Genomic DNA, 22,561 nt, shown 5'->3' with positions numbered 1-22,561 from the left:
TTTGTTTCAGAAATTTTTTTATTTGCACTCAAGTGATAGTATTTGAGTATTTGTCTTAGAACCCAAAAAAGGAAAGCAAATTTGAGAATTGCAAATATATGTGTGTGTGTGTGTGTGTGTAGTGCAACTATTTAAAGAGATTCTGAGATACCTCGACTTCCCAAAAAGTGAAGTGCAAAAGCAAGACGAAAATTATACCATCCTACAACCTTACATTTTTCTAGGATAAGTAAATGGTATATTCAAGCACAATATTCAACAGAGAAACAAACAAAATGAATACTCTTTCTCAGAGAAGGGGCTGTAGGGCTGCACCGATGCAGATGAAGTGCAGCCTCACCAACCTTGCCTTCCATCCTCTATAAGCCCCAGAAAAAGCCGTGGTTCAATAGCAGAACCAGTTGAAGGGCGGAGAACATGTGAAACCCATTTCCAGATTTCATTCTGCAATTTAAAGTAAATAAAACTGGGAATACAGATAATCGCGTATTTTGTAGTAATCCTCACACAAGGGGCCTTCAATAATAATTTGCTGAGTACCGGAACCCCCACCCTACAGAAGCAACAAAGAGATTAAGAACATAATCATCCACGGAATATGGCTGATACAAAAATTAAGCAGGATGATAGTCTTCTCAGCTTGCTGGGACAGCAAACATAAAATGGCAAATTGCTCACCTTCTGGCTTGCAAACCCAACCTTGCGCAATGTCACATATTCACCACATCGCAATGCCCCACCAGCAAATTCTACCTGTACAGAAACACCTTTGCATATTAAAGGGGGGGCTAAATGTTTCAAGATTTTGGGCTCTAAAAGATGTTTAAGATCAAGCATCTACTTTTTGTGACATATTTAAACATGTATGAACAAACAGTACCTTGACACCCTTACTAGCAAGAAACTGCTTGAAATCTGCCAGTTTTAGATCACCTACGACAACAGATTTATGTGGTGGGGCTGGGGTCGAGAGGGGTAGTAGAGAGAGCATTTCATTTTCCGTCTTCCCTACTTCAGCATCCACCCAGGCTATTTCATAGTCTCCTAACTAAAATTCTAGTTATGTTAGACAAAGAGACAGAGATTGAATATAACTCAACCATGATCATCAACATCATAAGATAAATTAAATTGGTTACCTTTTTAAATAACACATTACTCATCAGCTTCTCAGATAATTGAACCTATGTTAGACAAAATGTCAGAAAATGAATTCTGATTTCTCAAATGATTGGATCAACTTAAGCAAATACATATTCTTGATTTATACCTTATAAGCACACAAATCAGATGTGACATCAATTGTTTCTTCAATTTGGGGAGCATAAACATGAGGACAGACATGTTTTAAGCAGTGTTGCTTCAAATGCTCTGTTGCCTCAGCTGATCCATGCACCAAGACCTGCAAGGGAAAAAATAATGTTTTAATACAACAAATTAGGCACCTCCATGAAATAGACCTGATCAAAGAATTAAAAAAAATCTAAATGGAAAAATGTGGTAGCATTTGAATATGGCATAAACAACAAAGAGGTGTATCTAAGTTGATTGGGCTATAACAGATTTAGGGAGAAACTGTCTCCTATTATCCTACAGCTATCAATGCCTTTAATCTACTTGTTACATGCTCCACCTCACAGGATTAACCACCTGCGAAAAGCTGGCACATCCACATATAATAGCATACTAACGACATAAATGCATGGCAACTAATGGCATGCCATGCAAGGAAAATGACTGCTTGCTCAAATAACATGAGCAACATTTACATCGACAGCCCATAAAGATGATAAGGCGAATATATAACTAGGAATTTTATATAGTGGCCCAGCACAAGAAATATTCTTACAAGCTTCAATGGAGCCACATGTGCAAGGATTGATTTGACCGATCGACCATCAGAACGCCCCTCATAATCCATGTAAATCAGTGAAGACTTTACTTGCACCTGACCATCATTATAGAACACAGTTCAGTAAATGGCAAAACTCATTGTATTGCAGCTTGACTGGTTTGATGCTGTCAAAACAATGAAACTATGAAACACAATTTAGAAATGGCTAAAATTTTCATAGACAAACACATAAACAAATTCAAGTTCAGTAACAAAACTACAAAAGAAACAGAATAAAGCAATAGATTTCAATATTTCATGTTGATGTAAGTACAACATATTAATTGAAACTAAAATGACTTCTTAAAGGGCATGTATCCCTGAAAAAAATAATGAGAATAATAATTACAAAAGGAAAAGATGTAAGAACATAAAATACAAAACTCAAATCCTAACATTAAAGTTTGAAGGCATCCACAGAATCCTTAAAGGACCATAGGTGATAAAACAAAACGATGAATGCTCCTATGATCCTAGCATATCCATTTTCCTGGCTTCAAAATCCTTTATAATGAAAGTAAATGAAACTTATTCAAAAGATAACACGGATGCTTCCATTTTTTCACAAAAAAAAAAAAAAAAAAACCAACAGAATCATCAGTAAGACAAAAAATGCCAGTAACTTCATGATAAGAAGTCTAAGCAAACTAATTATACTACAACTTACAGTCAACTCATTAGATATGACTTTTGAAGGTGTTGTGTCAACTATCAAACTAGCAGAGGCTTCATCAACCTTTCCATCCATATCCCCACCAACCTGAGATAATAGCAGTTTCATTGTTCAAACTGACAAGTGTATTCTAAACCCAAAGAGCAGCAGAATAAAAATAGAGAGATATAACAGTCTAAAGTAATCAAGTTCAGATGGCACGAATAAGCAGGCACTTACATGCATAGCTGCTTGATCCATATCTTCATCCTTAATTACATAATCATCAGGATTTATGACCTCACCAAAATCATCCCAATCAGAAGCATTTTCATAGAAGGGAAACATTGGGGCAACACTAGTGGAGGGGGGCACAAATCCATCAATCAGAATATCACGGTATCCACTTCCATGTTGACCTAAACCTGCATAGTACAAGCAGTTTAAAAGATATCAGCCGAGAACACACATGAGGATGCAAAGATACATCAAGCAGCTGAAAATACATCATGAACATACCTCACAAAACATACTTCATCGGGAGGGGAGAAACTATTCAATGAGATAAATTGATGAAAGAAACTATAGTTTATTATTATCTAAAATCTTATCGGAATTTTTTTCCTTTCTAAATAAATTTAAACCATCAAGAATCGATGAAAATAAAATGAAAATAAACAAACTCAACCACAAGTACTTTTATCAAAAAATAAATATATAAGGGTAGGGGAAGGGGGAACTCCTGCATCCATTGACAAGGGGATTATAATTGAAATAAGCTTTTAATGACAAAGATCACATCACCACATAACCATTTAAGGAGACATGTTTATTACTTGATGCTACATCAGGAATGCACATGGATAATGGAGGTACAAGGCTATTATTCATGTAAATGCATTTTAGCAATTTTGGAGATCTTCTGGCCTTTCAGAATCAATTAACATATGTCAATAATATCTCTTTGTTGTGAAACCCCAAAGCACGCCACTCTCTTCTTCTAATTTGAAGAGGAGATAATCATTCAAACGCACATGAAAATATGTAATACAAAAGCATTAACTACATAGGTTAAACACTCAAAAACACCCAACAAGTATAGCAGTCCTCAGAAGAAAATTACATTGATGAGCATTTAGGAAATGGAAGAACAATACCATCCAGTGAAGAGTGCTTATTATTAGTGTCAATGACCATTGGATCACTTGAACTGATATCAGGCACAATAGAAGCTTTAGATTCCTCCTCTTTGATGAGACTAGCTTTTAGAGCTTCTTCTTTTTTCAACCGGTTTTGCTCTTCTTCATGAGCAATCAACTCCTCCCCAACCAAAGGAACCCTCCTAGACATCATGACTTTAACAGCTTTTGGAGGTGGATCTGCCTGGAGCATGCGAGCTAACGTGCCAAACTACATATACAGGTCAAAGTATAAGCAAGTACATATAATGAGGCAGAAGAGATAATTTTGTCATTTGACAATACAAAATAGTAATATACATGCTAGGTAAACAATTTCAACAAATTATAAACCTGTGAAAAATTAAAAAAAAAAAATGAACTAGACAGTCATGAAGCATACAAAATAATTCCTGACAACAAATTAACAATTACAAAGAGCTTAAAACCTTCAGCCACTGAGCAAACAAACCTCTATTGGTCATGAATTAGATACTTCTAAACAAACTCTGCATGAATTGGACTTCGAAAAGTTAAGAAAAATGATCAATTTAAAGTCTACATCCTAAAGAAGTCACCTGGCCCCTTTCAGTAAAAAGCACAAGATTCTTGACATCGGCTGCCCATTCAACAAAAATATCATGAGAAAAACCTGCTTCCAAGCTGGCCATGGATGCTAATACAACCTAAAATAGAAATATAAGCCAACAGTTGAATATATTAGGCTGAGAAAGGTCATGGTAATCTGCTCTTCAAAACTGGTATAATCAACTAACCTTAGGACCATCTGGTACTTTATCAAGTTCATTCTTGCTGATTAAGAGTGTGACATGCCTGCAATGTTGGCATAATACATTCTCATCTAAATGAATAAGGATAAACATAATTTATAGCCATTCATAATAGTTGCATTTTGTTAAGCACATATAAATGTTACAAACTAAGGAATACATATAGGTAGTGCAAAATTGATAATAACAGAATACTAGCAAGTATCAGTAACTTGAATAAAAAGAGACTCCTTACCTCAGAAGAAAAGCATTGTCACGTGAAGTTTCAAAGGATTTAGCTATAGCATCACTCATCCACTCAAGAAAACTCTTGACATAATCAATTGTGCTCGATGAAACATATGTCAGAAAGAAGATGGGGTAGTTCAAAGACTTCATTGCCCAGTGCTGTTTACATCAAGATTCAGACTTTGCAATCAGTAATTTGGCTAAGCAAAAGAATAATAAAAATGATCCACCTTGTCATTTCTCAAGTATCCCTACTAACCTCTTCTAAAACCAAGAGAAGTTCCAACACACGACCAGTAGTATCGACTGGTAGTAACACATTTCCACCAGCTTCTAGAGTCCTTGAGATAGTATCTGCAGAAATATCTCAATTTAGTTTGGTGTATGACCAGTGTGCGGGCATGAAGTCAGCAGAAAAGATCATAAGATGGTCGAACAAATTTGGATTATATTATGATGCAATAATTTTCATCATCAACAAGCAAATTACCTACAAAATCTCTGTCCCTTTCTCTTTGCTGTTTAGGAGGTTGATTGTTCAAAGCGTTGTAGGCATCAGTTATCAGAACAGCAGGCCGAACAAAAGATTCTAGAACAGTTCCATTCAAATGCCTGATAAACCCCAATCATCTGAGTATATAATGATAAAGTTATGCATAAAATAGAACTGCAATTTGAGATCAAATAAAAGGTAAGCATATATACTTTTCTTTGCGGCGGTTAAAGTCTACAGCATATATGACATCTTCTCCATCCTTCGTTATCTTCCAAACAGTACCACCCAATAGATGTCCAGCAACATGAGGAGCAATCACAATTCCCTCTCCTTTTCCTATGAAGATTGTAATGGAAACAAAAACAATACATTAAGCAAGTAAAATTTAATCAGAGGAAACTAAGGGGTTGGGCAGTGACGTCATCCAAACAGACAGTGTCCACTCCACCCACAATATAGTACTAAGTGATGCAACATTAATTACTTTGAGCTTTTACTGATGAATGAACATCGAACTTAAGATTACTCTAGTTCCAAAAAAGATCACGTTGAAATTGAGATGATTACTAGCAAAAGGTTTACCAGATAAATGATAATTCTGGGAGTAGGTTAGCCGAGTCACATTCTGGAAAGCAGAATCAATGTCATCCAGGGTGAACAATTCAAACTCTGATACTTGCTGCGATTGAGAGATAGCAAAACATGTCAATATAAAACTTTTCACTACAAAACATAAACAGTTTTAGTACCATAAATAGAGAAGTTTAACTTCAGGCTTTAGGCATAATCAACATAATCAACAGTTTTAGTACTAAACACGACAAATTCATGGCCACAACATCAACTAACAAAGTGATAGCCTCCGTGTCCAATGATCTATGGCTAAAACATTGTGGAATAGAAATGAAACTCTAACTCAGTAAGTTTAAAAAATAAACACATAAAGTTACAGAGAAAACTTTCACCTTACGCGAGAGATACTGATCATACATAGTGAGAAGGCCTAATCTGAAAACTGGTTCTGTGGAATAAACAGGAGCGGATAGTCCAAATTGTTTCATGGCATATGGGAGAGCACCAAGGTGAAGCGTATCAGGATGCGACAACAACACCGCGTCTATTGTTGGAGCTACCCTGCATGAGCCACAGTCAATTTTTTTTTTCCTCCAGAGAGTGATTGATTAATAGGCATTGGTGAAAGTGGAAGAAGAAGAAGAAGAAGAACCTGGAGAGGGGTTGAAGAAGGGAGGGGTCAAAGAGGTCATTCCAGCCACAATCGATTAAGAAGTTGAAGCCGTCGATTGAGACTAAGTAGGACAGAGGATTCTCATTGTATACTCCACATAGTGGGGTTACCTGAACTGATGTCCCCATTCTCCACTGGGTTTGAAACCAAAGATTCACAGGTTTCCAACAGGGTGTTACCGTTATAGGGATGGATTGAAGTCTGAAAGAGAAGAAAGATTGCCTAAACCATGTCACTTAAATATTTGAAATGATGAATGCCTATTCCCTAAAAGATTTGGAAAGAGCAAAATATGAAATAAAAAAAAAAGGTAATTTAAAAAGATATGTTGTTAGCATAAACGAAAAAAACCTACTTTATCATTATAATAAAAATAAAGAAAATGAAACTTATATTATTTTATCAATTATAATACCCTTTTTAACTTCAGATATAATGTTAAAACTGATTGACAATCTTGTACATATGCAAAACTTGACTAACACCTCTCTCATTTTCTCTTCTCTAAATCTTTCTAATTGGATTTTTTTTTTTTTTTGTAAATAAAAATGAAAAATGATTCTCACTTTTCTGTCTTACCAGGTACTAGTAAAAATAATTTTCTTTCCACTTTTCCACCCATCCTCACTTTCCACTTTACCATGCAAAGCCTTGCTCTTCACCAACCTCTTTTCAAGAAAATTAAATCCAAACTAACATCGAGACAAATACAAATAGATCCGAATTTTGGGACCTTTCATAAATAACTTAAAATCTGGTTTCCTTTGCCTAATGAGAAAAAGAAACCTTATTGATCACCAGAGTGAAAAAGCCTCTCAAACTATATAAAGTTCACGGTTAGTGCTCTACAAAATATCTCCTCCATCATTTACCTCTTTTTAATCCATGTAAAGTTTTTATTTCAACTCCTCCTTTTACTTCAGATTTTTACTCATCGCCTGCATGCAGATCAAACTTTAATTGTACATTTTTTTTGTTAGAATATTTATATGAATTTAATTTATTTTACTGTTATTTTTTAATTTATAAGCCCTAGATCAAATTTTAGCACTTTTCTGAAGTTATGCTTTGAGAGATATTGTTGTGAACATAATGAAAGTGTGGCATCTTATCTTAACTTTCTCTGTTTGCTGAGATTTTGATTTATACTATGAAATTAATTTGAGGTAATTTTATATACATTGACAAAAAGAGACATGAAATGAAAGTTTAACTATTATTTGTTTGGTTTTGTTTTTGACCAGAAATGGAATTCTTAGTTCAAAGTAACTGCGCTAAGCAGTTGGGTTAAGCCCTAGAGGACTTGGGGCTTTGTGTAATTAGAAATATTGGAATTATAATTAACTTTTTTAGCTTTTCACCTTTAAAAATAGGTAATTAGTTAATTTTTTTGTTTTGAAGTTTAGGTTGTTTATGGCAGAATACTTTTGTTCATGTTTTTGTTTTGCTGTTGAGATTTATATAAGCAAATCAGAGTAAAAACAGTGCTGCCAAAAGGATTAAATGGAAAATGGGGATGCTAGAATTATGCAAATTAGAGAAATGGGTAGCTCATGTTTGATTTTGAAAGATTTTTCAATCTGTTATCTTCGTTCTAGCTCACCTCCGTTCAATATCTATTTCATATATATTTTTAAAGTGTAACTCAGCAATGAAATTGAAACGTTTTTAATTGATCTTTCATTTGGTAGTACTCGGAAAACAAGATAAGTATATTACGTCTAGGGAAAATTCATTTTTAATGATCTAGCTACCGATGGTTCCTCCTATATTTCAATGTGTTTTCATATTTCTCGTTTGACATAATTGTTTTGCAGGTTGCACGGATTTCTCTGCTTAAAGTGTTCAGTAGAGAAACAGCGCTACCCAGAAAACTAACCATAAACAATTCTTTTTCTCTCTAGAGATTGATTAAATTAAAAGGCATCGGTGAAAATGGAAAGAGAAAAAGAAGAAAAAGAACCTGGAGAGGGGTTGAAGAAAGGATAGAACAAAGAGATCATTCCAGCCACAGTCGACTAAGAAGTTGAAGCCGTCGATTGAGAGTAGAGACTAAGTAGGACACAGGATTCTCGTTGCATACTCCACACAGTGCGGTTACCCGAACTGACGTCCCTATTCTCCACTCGATTTAGAGGCAAAACCAAAGATTCAGGGGTTCTACCAGTAGAGAGATGGACTAAAGCTTGGAGGAGAAGAAAGATTGCCTAAACGGTGTCGCTTAAACATTTGAAATGAGAGTGCCTGTTTCTCAACAGGATTTGAAAAGAGTGAGCTGAAACGACGTCGTTCAAATAAACAAAAAAGATGAAATACTGAGCTTAATCAATTTTATAAAGTATGGGTTTTTTCTATTAATATATCATAATACATGCGGAGGATGAAACTGTCATACAAGTATGGCCATTTTCACAACCGGTTTGCCTTGAGAGAGGACTAGGGGTATAGATTAACTATTAATCAAGACATCATCCATTATGTTCTTTGAAGTGTTTTTCTTCTTATTTTGCCCCTAAGCAATTTAAATACATTTAGGAAGTTGATTTCTGACCCGAGGAGGATTAGTCTCTTGCTTCTGCATATGAGTAGTTGATCAAATATGGTACTCTAACCCAAAAACTAAATAATAATACTATACTTTATCGAGCAAAAATGGCAAACCAGAAAGCATCATAAAGTAAATAATTGCTCTTGCAATATGCTACAGCTTGGCTCACCAAGTTTGCTTTCTGCCTTCCATTGGGGGAATATTTCATAATCAAAGTTGGATTCAACAAAGTAAAACATTGAATTCTTGATATACTATACTTTTCAAAGGAATATACAACCAAATGGCTATGCATGCCCTTATGTGGCCTTGGATCATATGAAGAGATGGCTCAGACTTCTATTTGTCTTGCCTTCTCATTGAGGTTTAGCATGGTTCCTTCCCATAATTCAACTAGTTCCTTCCTTAACCAGGAGATGAAAATTACAGGTCCCAATGTCGAAGGTACCTACATTTAAAAGATTGAGAATATAAGCTAAAACGGTTATTGAAGTGCAACAGATCTGCAAGGAACCCAAAATGCTATAAAATTCATTAACAGCTTCCCTCATCTTTATTTTGACCAAGTGAACAACAAGAATATGAACTATCTCAAAGACTGCATCATATTTCCAAAAGAAAATCAGGCTAAATATAAAGAGAACAAATAAACTTGAATAAAACTGTGATAACAAAATACCAGATAAAGAAGAGCAGGTTGAGGTGAGTGGGTCAAAATGCCAGCTGCTAGAGCAGTCACTAGTCCAATAGCATACCCAGGAAGCGCATACCATATGTATTTGTGGCCCTTTGAGGAATGTAAATCTAAAAGATTTACTGTTTCCCTACTCTTTCGATGATCAAAACAAAGGACTAATGCTAGAAGCATGGCAGGAATGGCCTACATGAACATAAAAAATTTAATCAAAACCTCTAATAAAAAGAAAAAGATGACATTAGCCAGAGCAGTAAAGTAGAACTGGTAAACAATGCCACTTGTTACTCTCAATAAGTCACACGCATAGGTTCGAGTGCTTGTCTCTACAAACAAATAATTTGAAAAGAATAATATAATTGGTCTATAAGTACAAAACAATGATATTCCTTGTGCAAGTGTCATTTGCACACCAAAATTGTTTGCAAGGACATGTTTGTTCATTCATCTAATAGCAATCATGTCAAGCAGCAGGGGCAATGAGAATAGGCTTTTCAAGCTAGCAATGAAACAGAAGATTTAAGGATACCTTGATAGATACTAACAAATATTGGTCTGGTAAGAAAGCTGAAAAATATTACTTTCTCCATACTGAGGAGAAGGGTTTTCATACCATGTCACCAAGACCAAGCATCATGAAGTCTGCTGTGCTCCCACCAGGTGATGCACCACCCAACAAATTCCTTGGAAAAACAATCTTTACAGGCAACTCTAGCTTCTTTGTAATCAATTGTAAGCCGGGAAGACTCAAACTATTAGCAACTGTGTGAACAGGGTTTGATGCTTGCTGTGTTGCTACCGATACCATGACATTAGCCCCGAAAAATCTTTCAGAGAAGAAAACCCAAAATATGTCATACACGAACAAACATACAAGAAGCATCGCACATATTTTGATGTTTGGAAGGCGCACATGACTAACAAATGCGATACAGATGGAGATACCTAACAAATTGTTCAATATCCAATGCCCTGAAACAAGCCAAGCAGCAACTGTAACAAAGCATGCCAACAGTAATAACCCTTGTATTCTGGTGAATGACTTTGAACAGCACCGAGACACATATGGGTCAGCCAAACCAAATTGTGATTTCAAATAGGCAACATGTGGGTATAGACAGAAGAAAAGGGATGAAACAGAGGCAACAGCTGTGAATGCAGTCAGGAGTTGTGAGACAGAAGAAAACAGGTAAAACATCAAAAGCAAGCTACAAGAGCTCATTACTGGAATCATTAGTGCTTGGGACCTATCTAAAGTAATTGATGCTTCTGACAAGTCACGATTCCGCTCCATTTCTTTCCCATAATTCAGAGCACGAAATGCAGATCCAAATGTCACAGCCACTGCTGTAACCATGAGAGTAACAGGGGCAGGCTCAAGTAAATATAAAAGCTTCCACAATGATTCCATAACTAAGCACACAACTCTTGTGGATAAATTATCTCAAATTTGTCTTTTATGCACATAAATCAGATACAACACAGGATGAAGCTCCAAATCAAAGTTGCACTATTTCTCTACTGAACACTTTAAGCAGAGAAATCCATGCAACCTGCAAAACAATTATGTCAAACAAGAAATATTAGAACATGTAAAATACAAGAGAAACCATCAGTAGCTAGATTAAGGAAAATGAATCTGCCCTAAAAATAATATACTTATCATGTTTTCCAGAAAAATACCAAACGAAAGATCAAATATCCAATTTCATTGCAGAGATACACATTCAAAATAAAAATTCTTTAATGGGCACTTTTAATTTAAATATATAAAAAAATATCGAACAAAGGTGAGCTAGAAAAAGGATTCCAGATTTGGATATCTTTCAAAATCAAACCATGAGCTACCCATTTCTCTAGTCTGCATAATCTTAGCATCCCCATTTTCCATTTAATCCTTTTCGCAATGTTGTTTTCCTCTGACTTGCATATAAATCTCAACAGCCAAACAGATACAGGAACAAAAATATTCTGCCAAACAACCTAAAATCCAAAACAAAAAATTAACTAAACACCTATCCTAAAGACATAAAGCTATAAAGTTGATTATAATTCCAATATTTTTCTAATTACAGAAAGCCCCAAGTCCACTGGGCCTAAACGCACTGCTTAGCTCAGTTACTTTCAATTAAGAATTTCATTTCATTCAAAAACAAAACCAAACAAAAAACAGTCAAAACTTTCATTTCCCGTCTCATTTAATCAATGTACATAAAATTACCTCAAATTTAATTTCACAGTATAAATCAAAATCTCAACAAACAAAGAAAGTTAAGATGAAATGCAAAATTGTCATTAGGTGCACAACAATATCCTGCAAACATAACTCCAGAAAAGTGCTAAAATTTGATCTAGGGCTTAGTAATAGTAATAAAATAAATTAAATTCATATACATATTCTAACAAAATAATATACAACTAAAATTTGGTCTACATACAGGCGATGAGTGATGATAAGAAGCAAAAGGAAAAGTGGAAGTAAATAAATTACAGGGACTAAAAAGGGGAAAGTGATGGAGGAGATATTTTGAGAGATTGATCAATAAGGTTTCCTTTTTACATTGGGCTAAGAAATAGTGATTTTAACTTAATTTATGGAAAGGCCCTGATTTGGATCTTTTTTGTACTTTTATCAATGTTATTTTGGGATTTAATTTGCTTGAAAAGAGGACGATAAGAGCTATGCTTTGCGAGATAAAGTAGACAGTGAGAGGATGAAAGGGGATGGGTGAAAAAGTGGAAAGAAAATTATTTTACTAGTACTTGGTACGATAGAATTGTGAGAAGATATAAAATAGAAGAATTTATCATTTTTCATCTTTATTTAAAAAACAAACAATTCCAAATTAAAAAAATTAGAGGAAAGAAAATGAGAGAGGAGTGCGTCAAGTGTTACATATTTACAAGATTGTCCATTATTATTACATTTAAAAATTTATCTTAAGTTACAAAGGGTATTATAACGATAAAATAATATAATTTTCATCTTCTTTTTATTTTTTAACTCTACCAAATAATGTTTTTTTCTTCTTATTCCACTTTCACCAATGCCTATTAATCACTCTCTAGAGAAAAAAATTGACTATGGCTGGTTTTGCAAGGTAGCTTTGAGGATACATGCGGTGTTCTCGCATCCAAACACACTTCACCTTGGCTCCCCGTATGCCATGAAACAATTTGGACCCTCCAATTCCATTTATTCCATGGAACTGGTTTACAGATTAGGTCTTCTCACTATGTACGATCAATATCTCTCCAGTAAGGTGAAAGTTTTATCCATCTCCCTCCCAAGCGTGAGATCCACTCCTACGGCCGTTACCGGCGCACAAGTCATGGGGGCAAGCCCACACAGCTCAGCAAGCCCATAACTATGTTATGGAAATAAATGAAGCAAAATGCAGTGAAATAAAGAAAAGAAATTAATTAGTAAGATAAACATAGTTGAAAAGACTTGGCGAACTGTGTGGGCTTGCCCACATGACTTGTACGCCGAAAACGGCCATAGGAGAGGGTCATTACAAGCTTGGTATTAAAGCCCTAGGGTTAGAAGAGTCTTAGGAATTCTCGAGTCTATCAACAGAATGTCGAGATTATTGTAGAGTCTTATCCAAAATTCTTGACTGCAACATGTATCATGAATAAGGGGCTGCACGAACTCCCAACTCTTAGTACGTCACCTTTACTAATAATTTTGATGTGAAATTGAAGGGTGATTGCTGCCTTCTAGGTACGAGATGCCACCTAGAACGCAAACCACCTCGAGGGAAACTAGAGGGTTCATGCCCCAGATGTCATTGCGACTAGACCACATGCTTCCACTCCTCGAAGCCGTGGGAGAGGTAGGCCTAGAGGTCAAGCTGCCAAGCCGCCCAACAGTCAAAGTTCCAATGAGAGGCGAGCCAATACCAGTTTAGAGGACACTGGAGGCAAACATCCTATGGTACCCACTACCACCCTGGTGGAATTGGCGGCTAGATTATGAAGGTTGGCTCAGGAGCTTGTGGAGTTTATGAGACAATGGATGCAATACCCCGAAGAGATAATGGGCTTCAACTCTGAAGATCTGGATTATCAACCCTATGAGGAGATGGATTGGAGGAAAGTTATGGTGACCTTGAGTGATTTTATGAAATTGAGGCCCCCAGCTTTCAATGGTACCAATCCAGGCAAAGATTTGCAAGTATTTTAGTTGAGATGGATAAGATTTGCACAATACTAGGCTGTTCTAGCCGTCGGGCAATTGAACTAAAGAGTTTCAGATTGATGGAGGTATTGCAAATTTGGTTTGCTACGCTCAAGTGTAGCAGACCTCCCAGTTTTGCTCCACTTAATTGGGAAGAGTTCACACAAACCTTTATGGATAGATTTTTGCCCCGAAAGCATGAGGGACACTAAGGCACAAAAGTTCGAAACTTTGAAACAGACTCTTGGGATGCTTGTGTCAGATTATGATATCCATGTGTTTATTTTTTAAGTTTACTAAGTCAGAATTATATTTCCCTTCAACAAGTTTTAGAAATGGGGGCTATTACTTGGTATTAATTGATGGCGTGGCCATAGTTGATTACATCTAAAGCTTAAAGCTAAACTTCTCAATTTATAGTAAAAAAATTGCCTATGTTTTGTAGTTAAAATTTTTATGTTGACATGTTTTGCTATCTCTCAATTGCAACAACTATCAGAGTTTTCAGAAGATGACTCAACTAACTCACTCCCAAAATTATTATTTGTCTGGTGAACTTTTTGCGAGTAATCATCTCAATTTCTACATGGCCTATTTTGAGTTCGATTTTTATTCATCAGAAAAAGCTCAAGGGAATTAATGTTGCATGACCTAGTATTGTATGTAGGTGGAGTGGACATTGTCTATTTGGAAGATGTCACTGCACAGCCCCTTAGATCCCTCAGGTTAAATGTCACCTACTTAATGTATTGTTTTGTTTCCATTACAATCTTCATAAGAAAAGGAGAGGGAACTGTGAATGCTCCTCATCTTGCTGGAAATCTATTGGATGGTACTGTTTATAAGATAACACAGGCTGGAGAAGATGTCATTTATGCTGTAGACTTTAACTGACACATAGAAAAGCATATCTGCTTACCTTTTATCTATCTCAAATTGCAATTCTATTTTATTCACAACTTCATCATTTGTGCCCCCTCCACTGGTGTTGCCCCAATGTTTCCCTTCAATGAAAGTGCTTATGATTTGAATGATTCTGGTGAGGTCATGACTCCTGATGATAATGTAAGTAAGGATGAAGATATGGACCAGGTAGCTACCCATGTAAGTGCTCGCTTCTTCGTGCCATCTGAACTTGATTACTTTAGACTATTATATCTCTATCTGTATTTTGCTATTATTTGGGTTTATAGATAAACCTGTCAGTTTGAATAATGAAACTGTTATTTATCTCAGTGGGGATATGGATGGAAAAGTTGATAAGCCTCTGCTAGTTTGATACTTGATTAATGAGTTGACTATTAAGTTAAATTGCTGAAGTTGTAGTATAAATTTATTTAGACTTCTCATCATAAAGATACTGACATTGTAGGTCTTACTGACGATTCTGTTGGTTTTGTTCGATCACCTGGAAGCACCCATATTATCATTTAAATAAGTTTTATTTACTTTCATTTACTTCCCTGATCAAGTTCCTTGTGAAATGGATTCTTCTGCTAATTTTCTAAAATAGAGAAATCAGGACTGTGCCTTCCACTAAGAAAATACCAACTATAAAAGAGGATGCAGCTCGCTAAAAGTCCAGGCTAAAACAAGCCCTTCTCAAAGGATAATTACAGATAACAACAGACCTAACATGGCAATTGAAAGGAATTGTCACTTTCTTCCTTATGCAGCTTTCCCTTTCTCTTTTTCAATAAAAGATATTACTTATAATCAATTACTATTACTCTACATAAAACTGAATCAGTATAGAATCTACTTACTCTGTTTCAATTAGAGGGATGCAGAGCCAACTCCTTCTTGGTTAGAATGGGGTCCTTTCAATCCTAAAAAGAGGCCAGTATTTGGCTGCTTGGTAGCCCCGCCAGCTTAAGTAACACCAGATCACATTCAACCTGAAAAAGACAACATTGAAACTGCATTTTAATAATCTTTCAAATCCAGATCACACAATCACTCTGATCAAACTCCTGTTTTAAAAAGGATTGAAAAATACAAATGATCTTAACTTAGGACTCAAACCCTTAATTTTTGGTTCTTTCCTTCATAAACCTCTCAAATTTCACAAGATAAATTAGCATCAACAGATAATCCAAAACAAAACACAGGTGCATACTCAAAATGTCTCAAGACCAAAATCTATAATTATGTAATATGAAATTTTTTTTTACTTCCAGTGAAATGAAAAATGGTCTTTAAACCTAACGCGTAAACTTTCAAAATGGAATTAAAAAAATCATTAAATATACAGAACAAAATATCAAAATTTAAGCTTATTACAGAAATCAACTATGAACAGCCAAAATCACTATCATCTAAAAAACCCACCAACCAAAACACAGCAGTTAGTAAACACAACTAAAATCCTCTTCACTTGATGAAACCAGCTAAAGCTACTCAATAGTCGAGCTTAGTCTTTCATCTTACTAAGAACTAAAGCAATCTAACAGAAAAGTTTCCGTTTTCGGCTTTGAACTTTGTTCCCCAAGCAATCAAGAACAAGAAGAAGTGAGAGGGCTTAGAGAGGAAGGAGAAATACCTGTTGAGACGGAGATCTGATGCTGAGTAAAAGAAGAAATTGGGAAATTGGGTTTGTGATTCCTTTCCATAGGTAGCCAGCGCAATTGACCCGCACAGGCAAGCCGGTTCAGTCCGAAAGCCCAACGCCCCTTTAGCTCTGGCCCATTTGGCCCAAAAGTTTTTAGTATTCGAGCTCCGGATGTTCGGGCCTGACAGAACCAAGGTAAAATATATTGTGAAGGAGTTATAAATAGTCAATTATTGAACTATAGGATAAAATAGCAACACTCATACATTATATAGTTATATATGCTTCCACCAACCCAATAACTAAAAAAATGTGAAAAATATATAATGAGATGAAAAGATGGTGTTACCCAACAACTGTCAAGAAAGCAACTATACTTGTCGGGCCATCTGTCCATACTGATTTCATGCATTCTCATCTTCCCTACTTAAATCTCTTACTACTTGTCAAGTCATGTATAAATTCGACAAAAATATTTTTAATTATTTTTTGAAATTACAACCTTCTATATAATAAAACTTAATCGTAATATATAAAAGTTTTTCATTTTTTTTCTCTTCCTTATCCACCTCACTCTTTCTCTTTTTGTAAACTTCCTCTGTTACCATCATCCTTCGGTGGTAATAGCTGACTAATACCTCCAACAGTCAAATATGGTTGCAAGGGGCCTCAAATCGACGCTTTAGTACGTTAATCATATCTTTGATAATCAAGTGACCAAAAATAAAATAAAATTTATACTAAAGTTTTAATTATAAATCATTATTTCATCCGTCCCTACAGATGGTCCTCTACAAACTTTAACGGTTTTTCAATCAAATAAAAAGAGTGAGTTTCATCTTTACCCTTTATGCTGTTGTGTCTAGCGTCCATGAAACATCAGCGATTGTCTTTTTCGCCAATCTTGCTCTCAGGTTGTAATTTCAGAATTCCTCGCAATTTAAAAAAAATTTATGCCCCACGTCATTTTACAAAAGAAAACCAAAGTTCTCTAATTTTTGCCGCCAAAATTCTCAATTGTTTTGACTGGAAGCCACAAGGCCTAAAAAGTACTTAAAACTCTGATTTTAGTAAATAAAAGAGAGAGAAAACTCTAATTAAAAATCGTATCTTATTTTATAAACAAGATATCATCGATTATATATTCATTTATGTCTATACTATTATGCGAATGAAGTTATTAAGTTTAATGTTAGGAATCAAGTGAAACTAATTCAATCTAAAAAATTCAATCAGAAATCACTTAAATTATTTTACCTAACTCATATGTATAAAATGTCCTAGGCAATTAATCATTATGTTTTTGTAGTGGTCTAATTAACAAATGTCAATATGTACTTAGTAAAGTTAGTTAAAATATTATTTTGTAAAATATTTTATTTAATGTACTATTTTCATTAAATTAAAGAATGCACATTATACAAAATTATTTCTGTATCACCTTAATAAATGTAATTAAACACTCTTTAATATTTTTTTTTCATAAATGTCATTTTAATAATTTATTTTTTTATAAATATCATCTAAACAAATTTTGTTAACATTTTCCCGTGGTCCCTCTGATGAGTGATTTTCCTGGCAATAATAAAGTATGAGTCCAGTCAGTAATCATGTCACGTTGACCCGAAGAGACAACATGACTGGTCATTGCAGATTGTCACGACAAAGAATACGAGAACGAGAGAGGCACATTAACTTGGTGAAGCTTGTTGCTGTCCACGTGTAACGCATGTGCTTTGCTGTACTCATCGACTCGGCTGACGTCCGAACAGGCCCAGTTCTCCTCAGTGATTAGGCTGGTTCTGGTCGGCCCCTTTACTTGCCCAAATTTCACGCTGCAACCCATACTGCAAGGTCTAAATTTGGATATTTACGATAAACCCAATAACATCTTCCAAAAGTTTGATGCGTTGGCACTTGGCATCTCCCCCAAACCCAGTACCTGTCGTCGCCTTTACGAACAGTACGGATTATTTATTTCACACATTTAACTTTGACAAATTCATAAAATGATTGATACATGTCTTTTTTTTTTTTTTTTGCATGATATGATTATATTAAAATCCTGGAAAAAGAAACGGGAAATCAAAGTCTTTTGCCTGATGTGTACCTTTTTGTTTATCGTGCTGGAGTCGTTAGCAATAATTTATTTGCTGGAAGTCTACTTCATCATTTAACTCCGACAATCAATCCATGGTTCAACAGATTCTGATTCCTTGAATTTATTTTCTCGCGATTTTCAATCAAATAATAGAAGAAAGAACAGAAACAACTATAAACAGAGCATACTATTCATACTATCATGTTTCCATTTCAAAGAGAAACAAAGCTCTGTAAGGAATAAACATGAAGCTAATGAATATAGCTGCTGTAGCGAGCATACTGGTTTTGTTGGCTTGCGCGCCATGGTGCGCATACTCGCAGGAGCGGCTCCTTGTTCGGATGACTCTGGTTCGAAACGCTCCTGCTCTTGGTGCCTGTAAGACTCAAAAAAATTTAAAAGTATTAAGTCTTTTAGTTATTTATTTTACTGTTAACTTTAATCAAATAATAATATTCGAATATTTAATTCATTAATTAATGTATAATTTTTTTATTTAAAAAGTAAAGTTTAAATTCTCATTTTTTAATTTAAAAAAAATTAATCAAATAGTTTTGTTTTGTTACTTTTTCCTTGTTACTTAGTTTGCTTAGATGGGAGCCTGCCAGCGTATCATCTACACAGAGGATTCGGCAATGGAGCAAACAATTGGATTTTGTTCTTTGAGGTAATGTTGCACAATTATAGGCAACAGCAAACAAAAAGCAGAAAGCACCGTATTCTCCAATGTCAACTCACCACGTCAGCAGTTCAAACTTTGAACTTTACGTAATTTATGTTAAATGTCAAATTTGTAATTACTTGGTTCCTAAATGCTAACCAGTTGAGATTAGTAGGTCTAATTTAAAAGTTTTTGTTTATTTCATTATAATCTCAATTAGGGAGGTGGGTGGTGCGGACACAGAGAGCAATGCTTGGACAGAGCCAAAACGAGCTACGGATCAACAAATCACATGAACAAGTGGGCAATTTTTTCCGGTATCTTAAGTAACAACGCCTCCCTCAATCCAGGTGCTCGTCTTCCTTCACATAACCATCGAGGTTTTAGCTTTAATAAAACAAAAAGACTGACCAACCAAACTGCAATCATGAACCAGATTTTTACAATTGGAACCGAGTGAGGCTGAGATATTGTGATGGAGCCTCATTTGCTGGAGATGGCAAGTTTGCTAATGGGGTATCTTGACTTTGGCTCCTTCTATTTTACCTTTGCAATTGTTCCTTTAAGGTAGCTGTATGGTCTATGATTGACAATATCCAAGATTGCTAGAGAATCCAAATCAAAGCTGTTACAGGGGCATGCAGCATTTTAGCTCGTTGAATTTAAGTAATTCTGATAGGAGAAATAATGTTCATGTTAGAATAGCTTTACAGAGGAAGAACTTGATCAGTCCTGCTCTTAAACTGATTCTTTCCATGGCATCATTGTAAATGAACGACAGACATCGTTGCTTTACTTCAGAGGGCAAAAAATATGGGAAGCAATCATTCTTGATCTTCTACCCCAAGGCTTGGCAAATGCACATATGGTAAGCTTACACTTAATGAACTTATTTGATATCCCTCCCCTTATGAATGAATTTATCAAAGTTCTGAATTCTTATCCTACTTCTCTTTAGGCTTTGCTAGCAGGTTGCTCAGCTGGGGGTCTGGCGACCTTTCTGCATTGTGACAACTTCACCAGGATGTTACCGAATGCTAGTGTGAAATGCTTGAGTGATGCTGGTTTTCTCCTGGACGAGTAAGTTTTCACGGTTCTTAAGTTTGATGGCCTGCAGTATTGGTCTTTTGCTTTCAGATTTCACATAATTAGCCTTTCATTTCACAGAAGAGATGTAAGTTTGAACCACACCGTAAGGTCTATCTTTGAAGATATAGTTTCTCTTCAGGTACAAATTTTAACTTAGAAAGCAGTACTATTTTTTGCCTAAGGAACAGTAATTAAATATTGCAGTGACGAAATAAAACGGATTTTCATTTAAAAACGCACAAACATAAATAGTTTACCATTTTAGACATGTACTGTGTCTTTGATATGAACAAGGAGCTTCTGGCAGAAGAATTTTCTCTGCAATCTGCATATGTATTATCATCCCTTGCTCTATTCACATGTGTAAAGTGTGGATAACAGGGAGTAGAGCAAAATCTTGATCCCAAATGCACCAAGTCCATGAACTATCCTAAACTGGTATGATGTTCTTTGAGTGCTTTCAGATCTTGGCCCATAAATGTTTGAATACTTTTGTGATAACCTGGTTTTTAACATGTTTCTCTGCAGTGCTTCTTTCCACACTATGCCTTGAAATATATCACAACTCCATTTTTTGTCTTGAACTCTGCTTACGACGTAGTCCAAGTAAAATTTCCTCCATCTCCACTAACTCTCAAGGGATTGTTTTGGAATTCGAAGTACAGTTAAAGTTGTAATAATATAATGTGAGTGTAACTTTATATGTTACATAGTTTCATCGATTTTTGGTGCCACCTTCTGCTGATGTTGAAGGAAAATGGAAACACTGCAAGCATGATCCAGCAGCATGCAGTGCGGACCAGATAGCTATATTGCAAGGTTCGTTCTTTATTTTTACTTCAGTAATTAATTCTTTTATTACTATTAGTCTATTAGACATCCCATTTCCTATCTATTCAAATAATTTAGATATCTCTGGGGGTGTTGTTGGGATGGCAGTTTCCTTGGCAACAGAAATAGGCTGTTCCTGTGATTGTTCTTGTCCAAATAAGAAAATCTGATTCCTTAATTAATGTGTTGGTAACGGTAACTATACCTGCTGACTGATTCCTTAATGTTCCTTGGACTTTGCTTTTGGGCAGGTTTCAGGCGTGACATGCTTGAAGCATTGAATTTCTTTCTTAAAGATTCACATAGAGGGGGAACTTTCATAAATTCATGCTTTGCCCATTGCCAAAGTGATGCACAAGAATCATGGTTTGCCGTTAATTCTCCAAGAATACACAATAAGGTAACTATTTGTCTATAGCTTTCATTCTCTGTCATCTATAAGATCTGGATTTACATGCCGGATTTCTGATTTCTGATGTCACTTGAGTCACTAATGCTAATATATATGCTATTGTTCGGTGTGACTACAACAACTTTGAAATTCGATATAGAATAGTCTTTCTAGATTTTAATTACTTTTTTTTTAACTTAGATGCCTGAGTGTGAATAATGTTGTTATTACTACCTTTTACAGACCATTGCTGAAGTAGTTGGTGATTGGTACTTCACCAGAAGAGAAGCAAAGGAGATTGATTGTGAATATCCTTGTGACACAACGTGCCACAACCTAATGCCAGTGCCTCAGGTATTTCTCTTAGGAATCCGAATAATTGTAATAGTATGTCAAGGAATGGGAGTACATGTTGTGACTGAAGTCTGAAGTGCAAACATTGCAGATTTCATTGATGATTCATAAATAAGTCGAAAAAGACAATTACAAGCTTCCCCTGTTCTCAAAGAGTTGAACCTTTTTGGTGGCTTCTTATTGAGGAGGATGCTAAAAGGAACTATTGGATTAGAATATGTCAGCAGATTTTATTAGACTTGCACAAGTAGTCATACATGCTTTAATACACTACGTCAAAAAGGTCGATATACCATTCATTGATTTACGTCCCTCGCAACATTTGATCAGAAGAGACCTTAGCGAATTAGAAGAGCTTATGCTAAATGTAATTTGCTTGCTGAGCCAAATTGCCTTACAGGGTACGGACTGTGCAAAATGTGGTTCAGTTGGCAACAAAACCTTGACTTCAAAAGCTGGTTCCCGTGACAGGATTTGGAGCAAGTACTCAATGATCTTAGTGGTTTTGCTGTTACCCTTATGCCTTTGATTTTATATTGTTATTCTTTGACCCTCTTACAGGAATAGAAAAGTTGATTCGATAAGTGATTTTAGTATCTGGCATTTTTTAGGGAGAATAAGTTCATTGTTATGTAACTATTTTTCAAAAAAATAAAAAAAGTTCATTGTTATG

General features: G+C 35.4%; 3 protein-coding genes across 4 annotated transcripts; 1 reads left to right on the top strand and 2 right to left on the bottom strand.

Moving 5' to 3' along the window:
- Positions 1–168: 168 nt before the first annotated feature.
- CPSF100 (cleavage and polyadenylation specificity factor 100) lies at positions 169–8,679 on the bottom strand. Its single transcript, XM_007038656.3, has 19 exons — positions 8,449–8,679; positions 6,465–6,686; positions 6,205–6,373; positions 5,822–5,918; positions 5,449–5,575; positions 5,234–5,355; positions 5,003–5,097; positions 4,751–4,902; positions 4,501–4,558; positions 4,303–4,410; positions 3,704–3,956; positions 2,787–2,971; positions 2,562–2,654; positions 1,850–1,948; positions 1,271–1,402; positions 1,140–1,184; positions 881–1,048; positions 679–753; positions 169–553 (listed from the first exon to the last, which is right to left on the bottom strand). The coding sequence occupies exons 2-19, from the start codon at positions 6,611–6,613 to the stop codon at positions 452–454; spliced, it is 2,229 nt and encodes a 742-aa protein (XP_007038718.3). The 5' UTR covers positions 6,614–6,686; positions 8,449–8,679; the 3' UTR covers positions 169–451.
- A 472-nt stretch (positions 8,680–9,151) lies between these two features.
- On the bottom strand, positions 9,152–16,588 carry SPPL1 (SIGNAL PEPTIDE PEPTIDASE-LIKE 1). 2 transcript variants are annotated; one of them, XM_007038650.3, is made up of 5 exons: positions 16,453–16,588; positions 15,677–15,808; positions 10,341–11,280; positions 9,713–9,913; positions 9,152–9,481 (listed from the first exon to the last, which is right to left on the bottom strand). In XM_007038650.3, exons 3-5 carry the CDS (start codon positions 11,136–11,138, stop codon positions 9,365–9,367), a joined length of 1,116 nt encoding a protein of 371 aa, XP_007038712.1. In that variant the 5' UTR covers positions 11,139–11,280; positions 15,677–15,808; positions 16,453–16,588; the 3' UTR covers positions 9,152–9,364. The 2 variants fall into 2 exon arrangements, with proteins under 2 accessions (XP_007038712.1, XP_017973004.1); XM_018117515.2 differs by lacking the exon at positions 16,453–16,588 and adding an exon at positions 16,242–16,380.
- Positions 16,589–18,730: 2,142 nt separating this feature from the next.
- LOC18605578 (pectin acetylesterase 9-like) lies at positions 18,731–22,482 on the top strand. Its single transcript, XM_018117502.2, has 13 exons — positions 18,731–18,940; positions 19,147–19,229; positions 19,444–19,573; positions 19,660–19,739; positions 20,005–20,091; positions 20,182–20,303; positions 20,391–20,451; positions 20,694–20,750; positions 20,841–20,918; positions 21,026–21,131; positions 21,395–21,543; positions 21,778–21,888; positions 22,289–22,482. The coding sequence occupies exons 1-13, from the start codon at positions 18,808–18,810 to the stop codon at positions 22,415–22,417; spliced, it is 1,326 nt and encodes a 441-aa protein (XP_017972991.2). The 5' UTR covers positions 18,731–18,807; the 3' UTR covers positions 22,418–22,482.
- Positions 22,483–22,561: the final 79 nt, after the last annotated feature.

The sequence above is a fragment of the Theobroma cacao genome, chromosome 3, assembly GCF_053813885.1.
Source record: "Theobroma cacao isolate CCN51 chromosome 3, ASM5381388v1, whole genome shotgun sequence".
Classification (NCBI taxonomy): domain Eukaryota; kingdom Viridiplantae; phylum Streptophyta; class Magnoliopsida; order Malvales; family Malvaceae; genus Theobroma; species Theobroma cacao.
This window is presented reverse-complemented; position numbering and strand designations above follow the sequence as displayed.

Bases quoted from the DNA above. Each gene is read 5' to 3' on its own strand.
- CPSF100 (XM_007038656.3), bottom strand. From the start codon at position 6,613: ATGGGGACATCAGTTCAGGTAACCCCACTATGTGGAGTATACAATGAG. The intron at 5,098-5,233 runs GTAATTTGCTTG...ATATTTCTGCAG, and splicing joins AAGGGACAGAGATTTTGTAG to ATACTATCTCAAGGACTCTA. The intron at 1,403-1,849 runs GTAAGAATATTT...TTTCCCTTGCAG, and splicing joins ATGTGGCTCCATTGAAGCTT to GTCTTGGTGCATGGATCAGC.
- SPPL1 (XM_007038650.3), bottom strand. From the start codon at position 11,138: ATGGAATCATTGTGGAAGCTTTTATATTTACTTGAGCCTGCCCCTGTT. The intron at 9,914-10,340 runs GTATGAAAACCC...ATGTTCATGTAG, and splicing joins TGCTTGGTCTTGGTGACATG to GCCATTCCTGCCATGCTTCT. The intron at 9,482-9,712 runs GTATTTTGTTAT...TTTTAAATGTAG, and splicing joins AACCTGCTCTTCTTTATCTG to GTACCTTCGACATTGGGACC.
- LOC18605578 (XM_018117502.2), top strand. From the start codon at position 18,808: ATGAAGCTAATGAATATAGCTGCTGTAGCGAGCATACTGGTTTTGTTG. The intron at 20,751-20,840 runs GTATGATGTTCT...GTTTCTCTGCAG, and splicing joins CCATGAACTATCCTAAACTG to TGCTTCTTTCCACACTATGC. The intron at 20,919-21,025 runs GTAAAATTTCCT...TATGTTACATAG, and splicing joins CTGCTTACGACGTAGTCCAA to TTTCATCGATTTTTGGTGCC.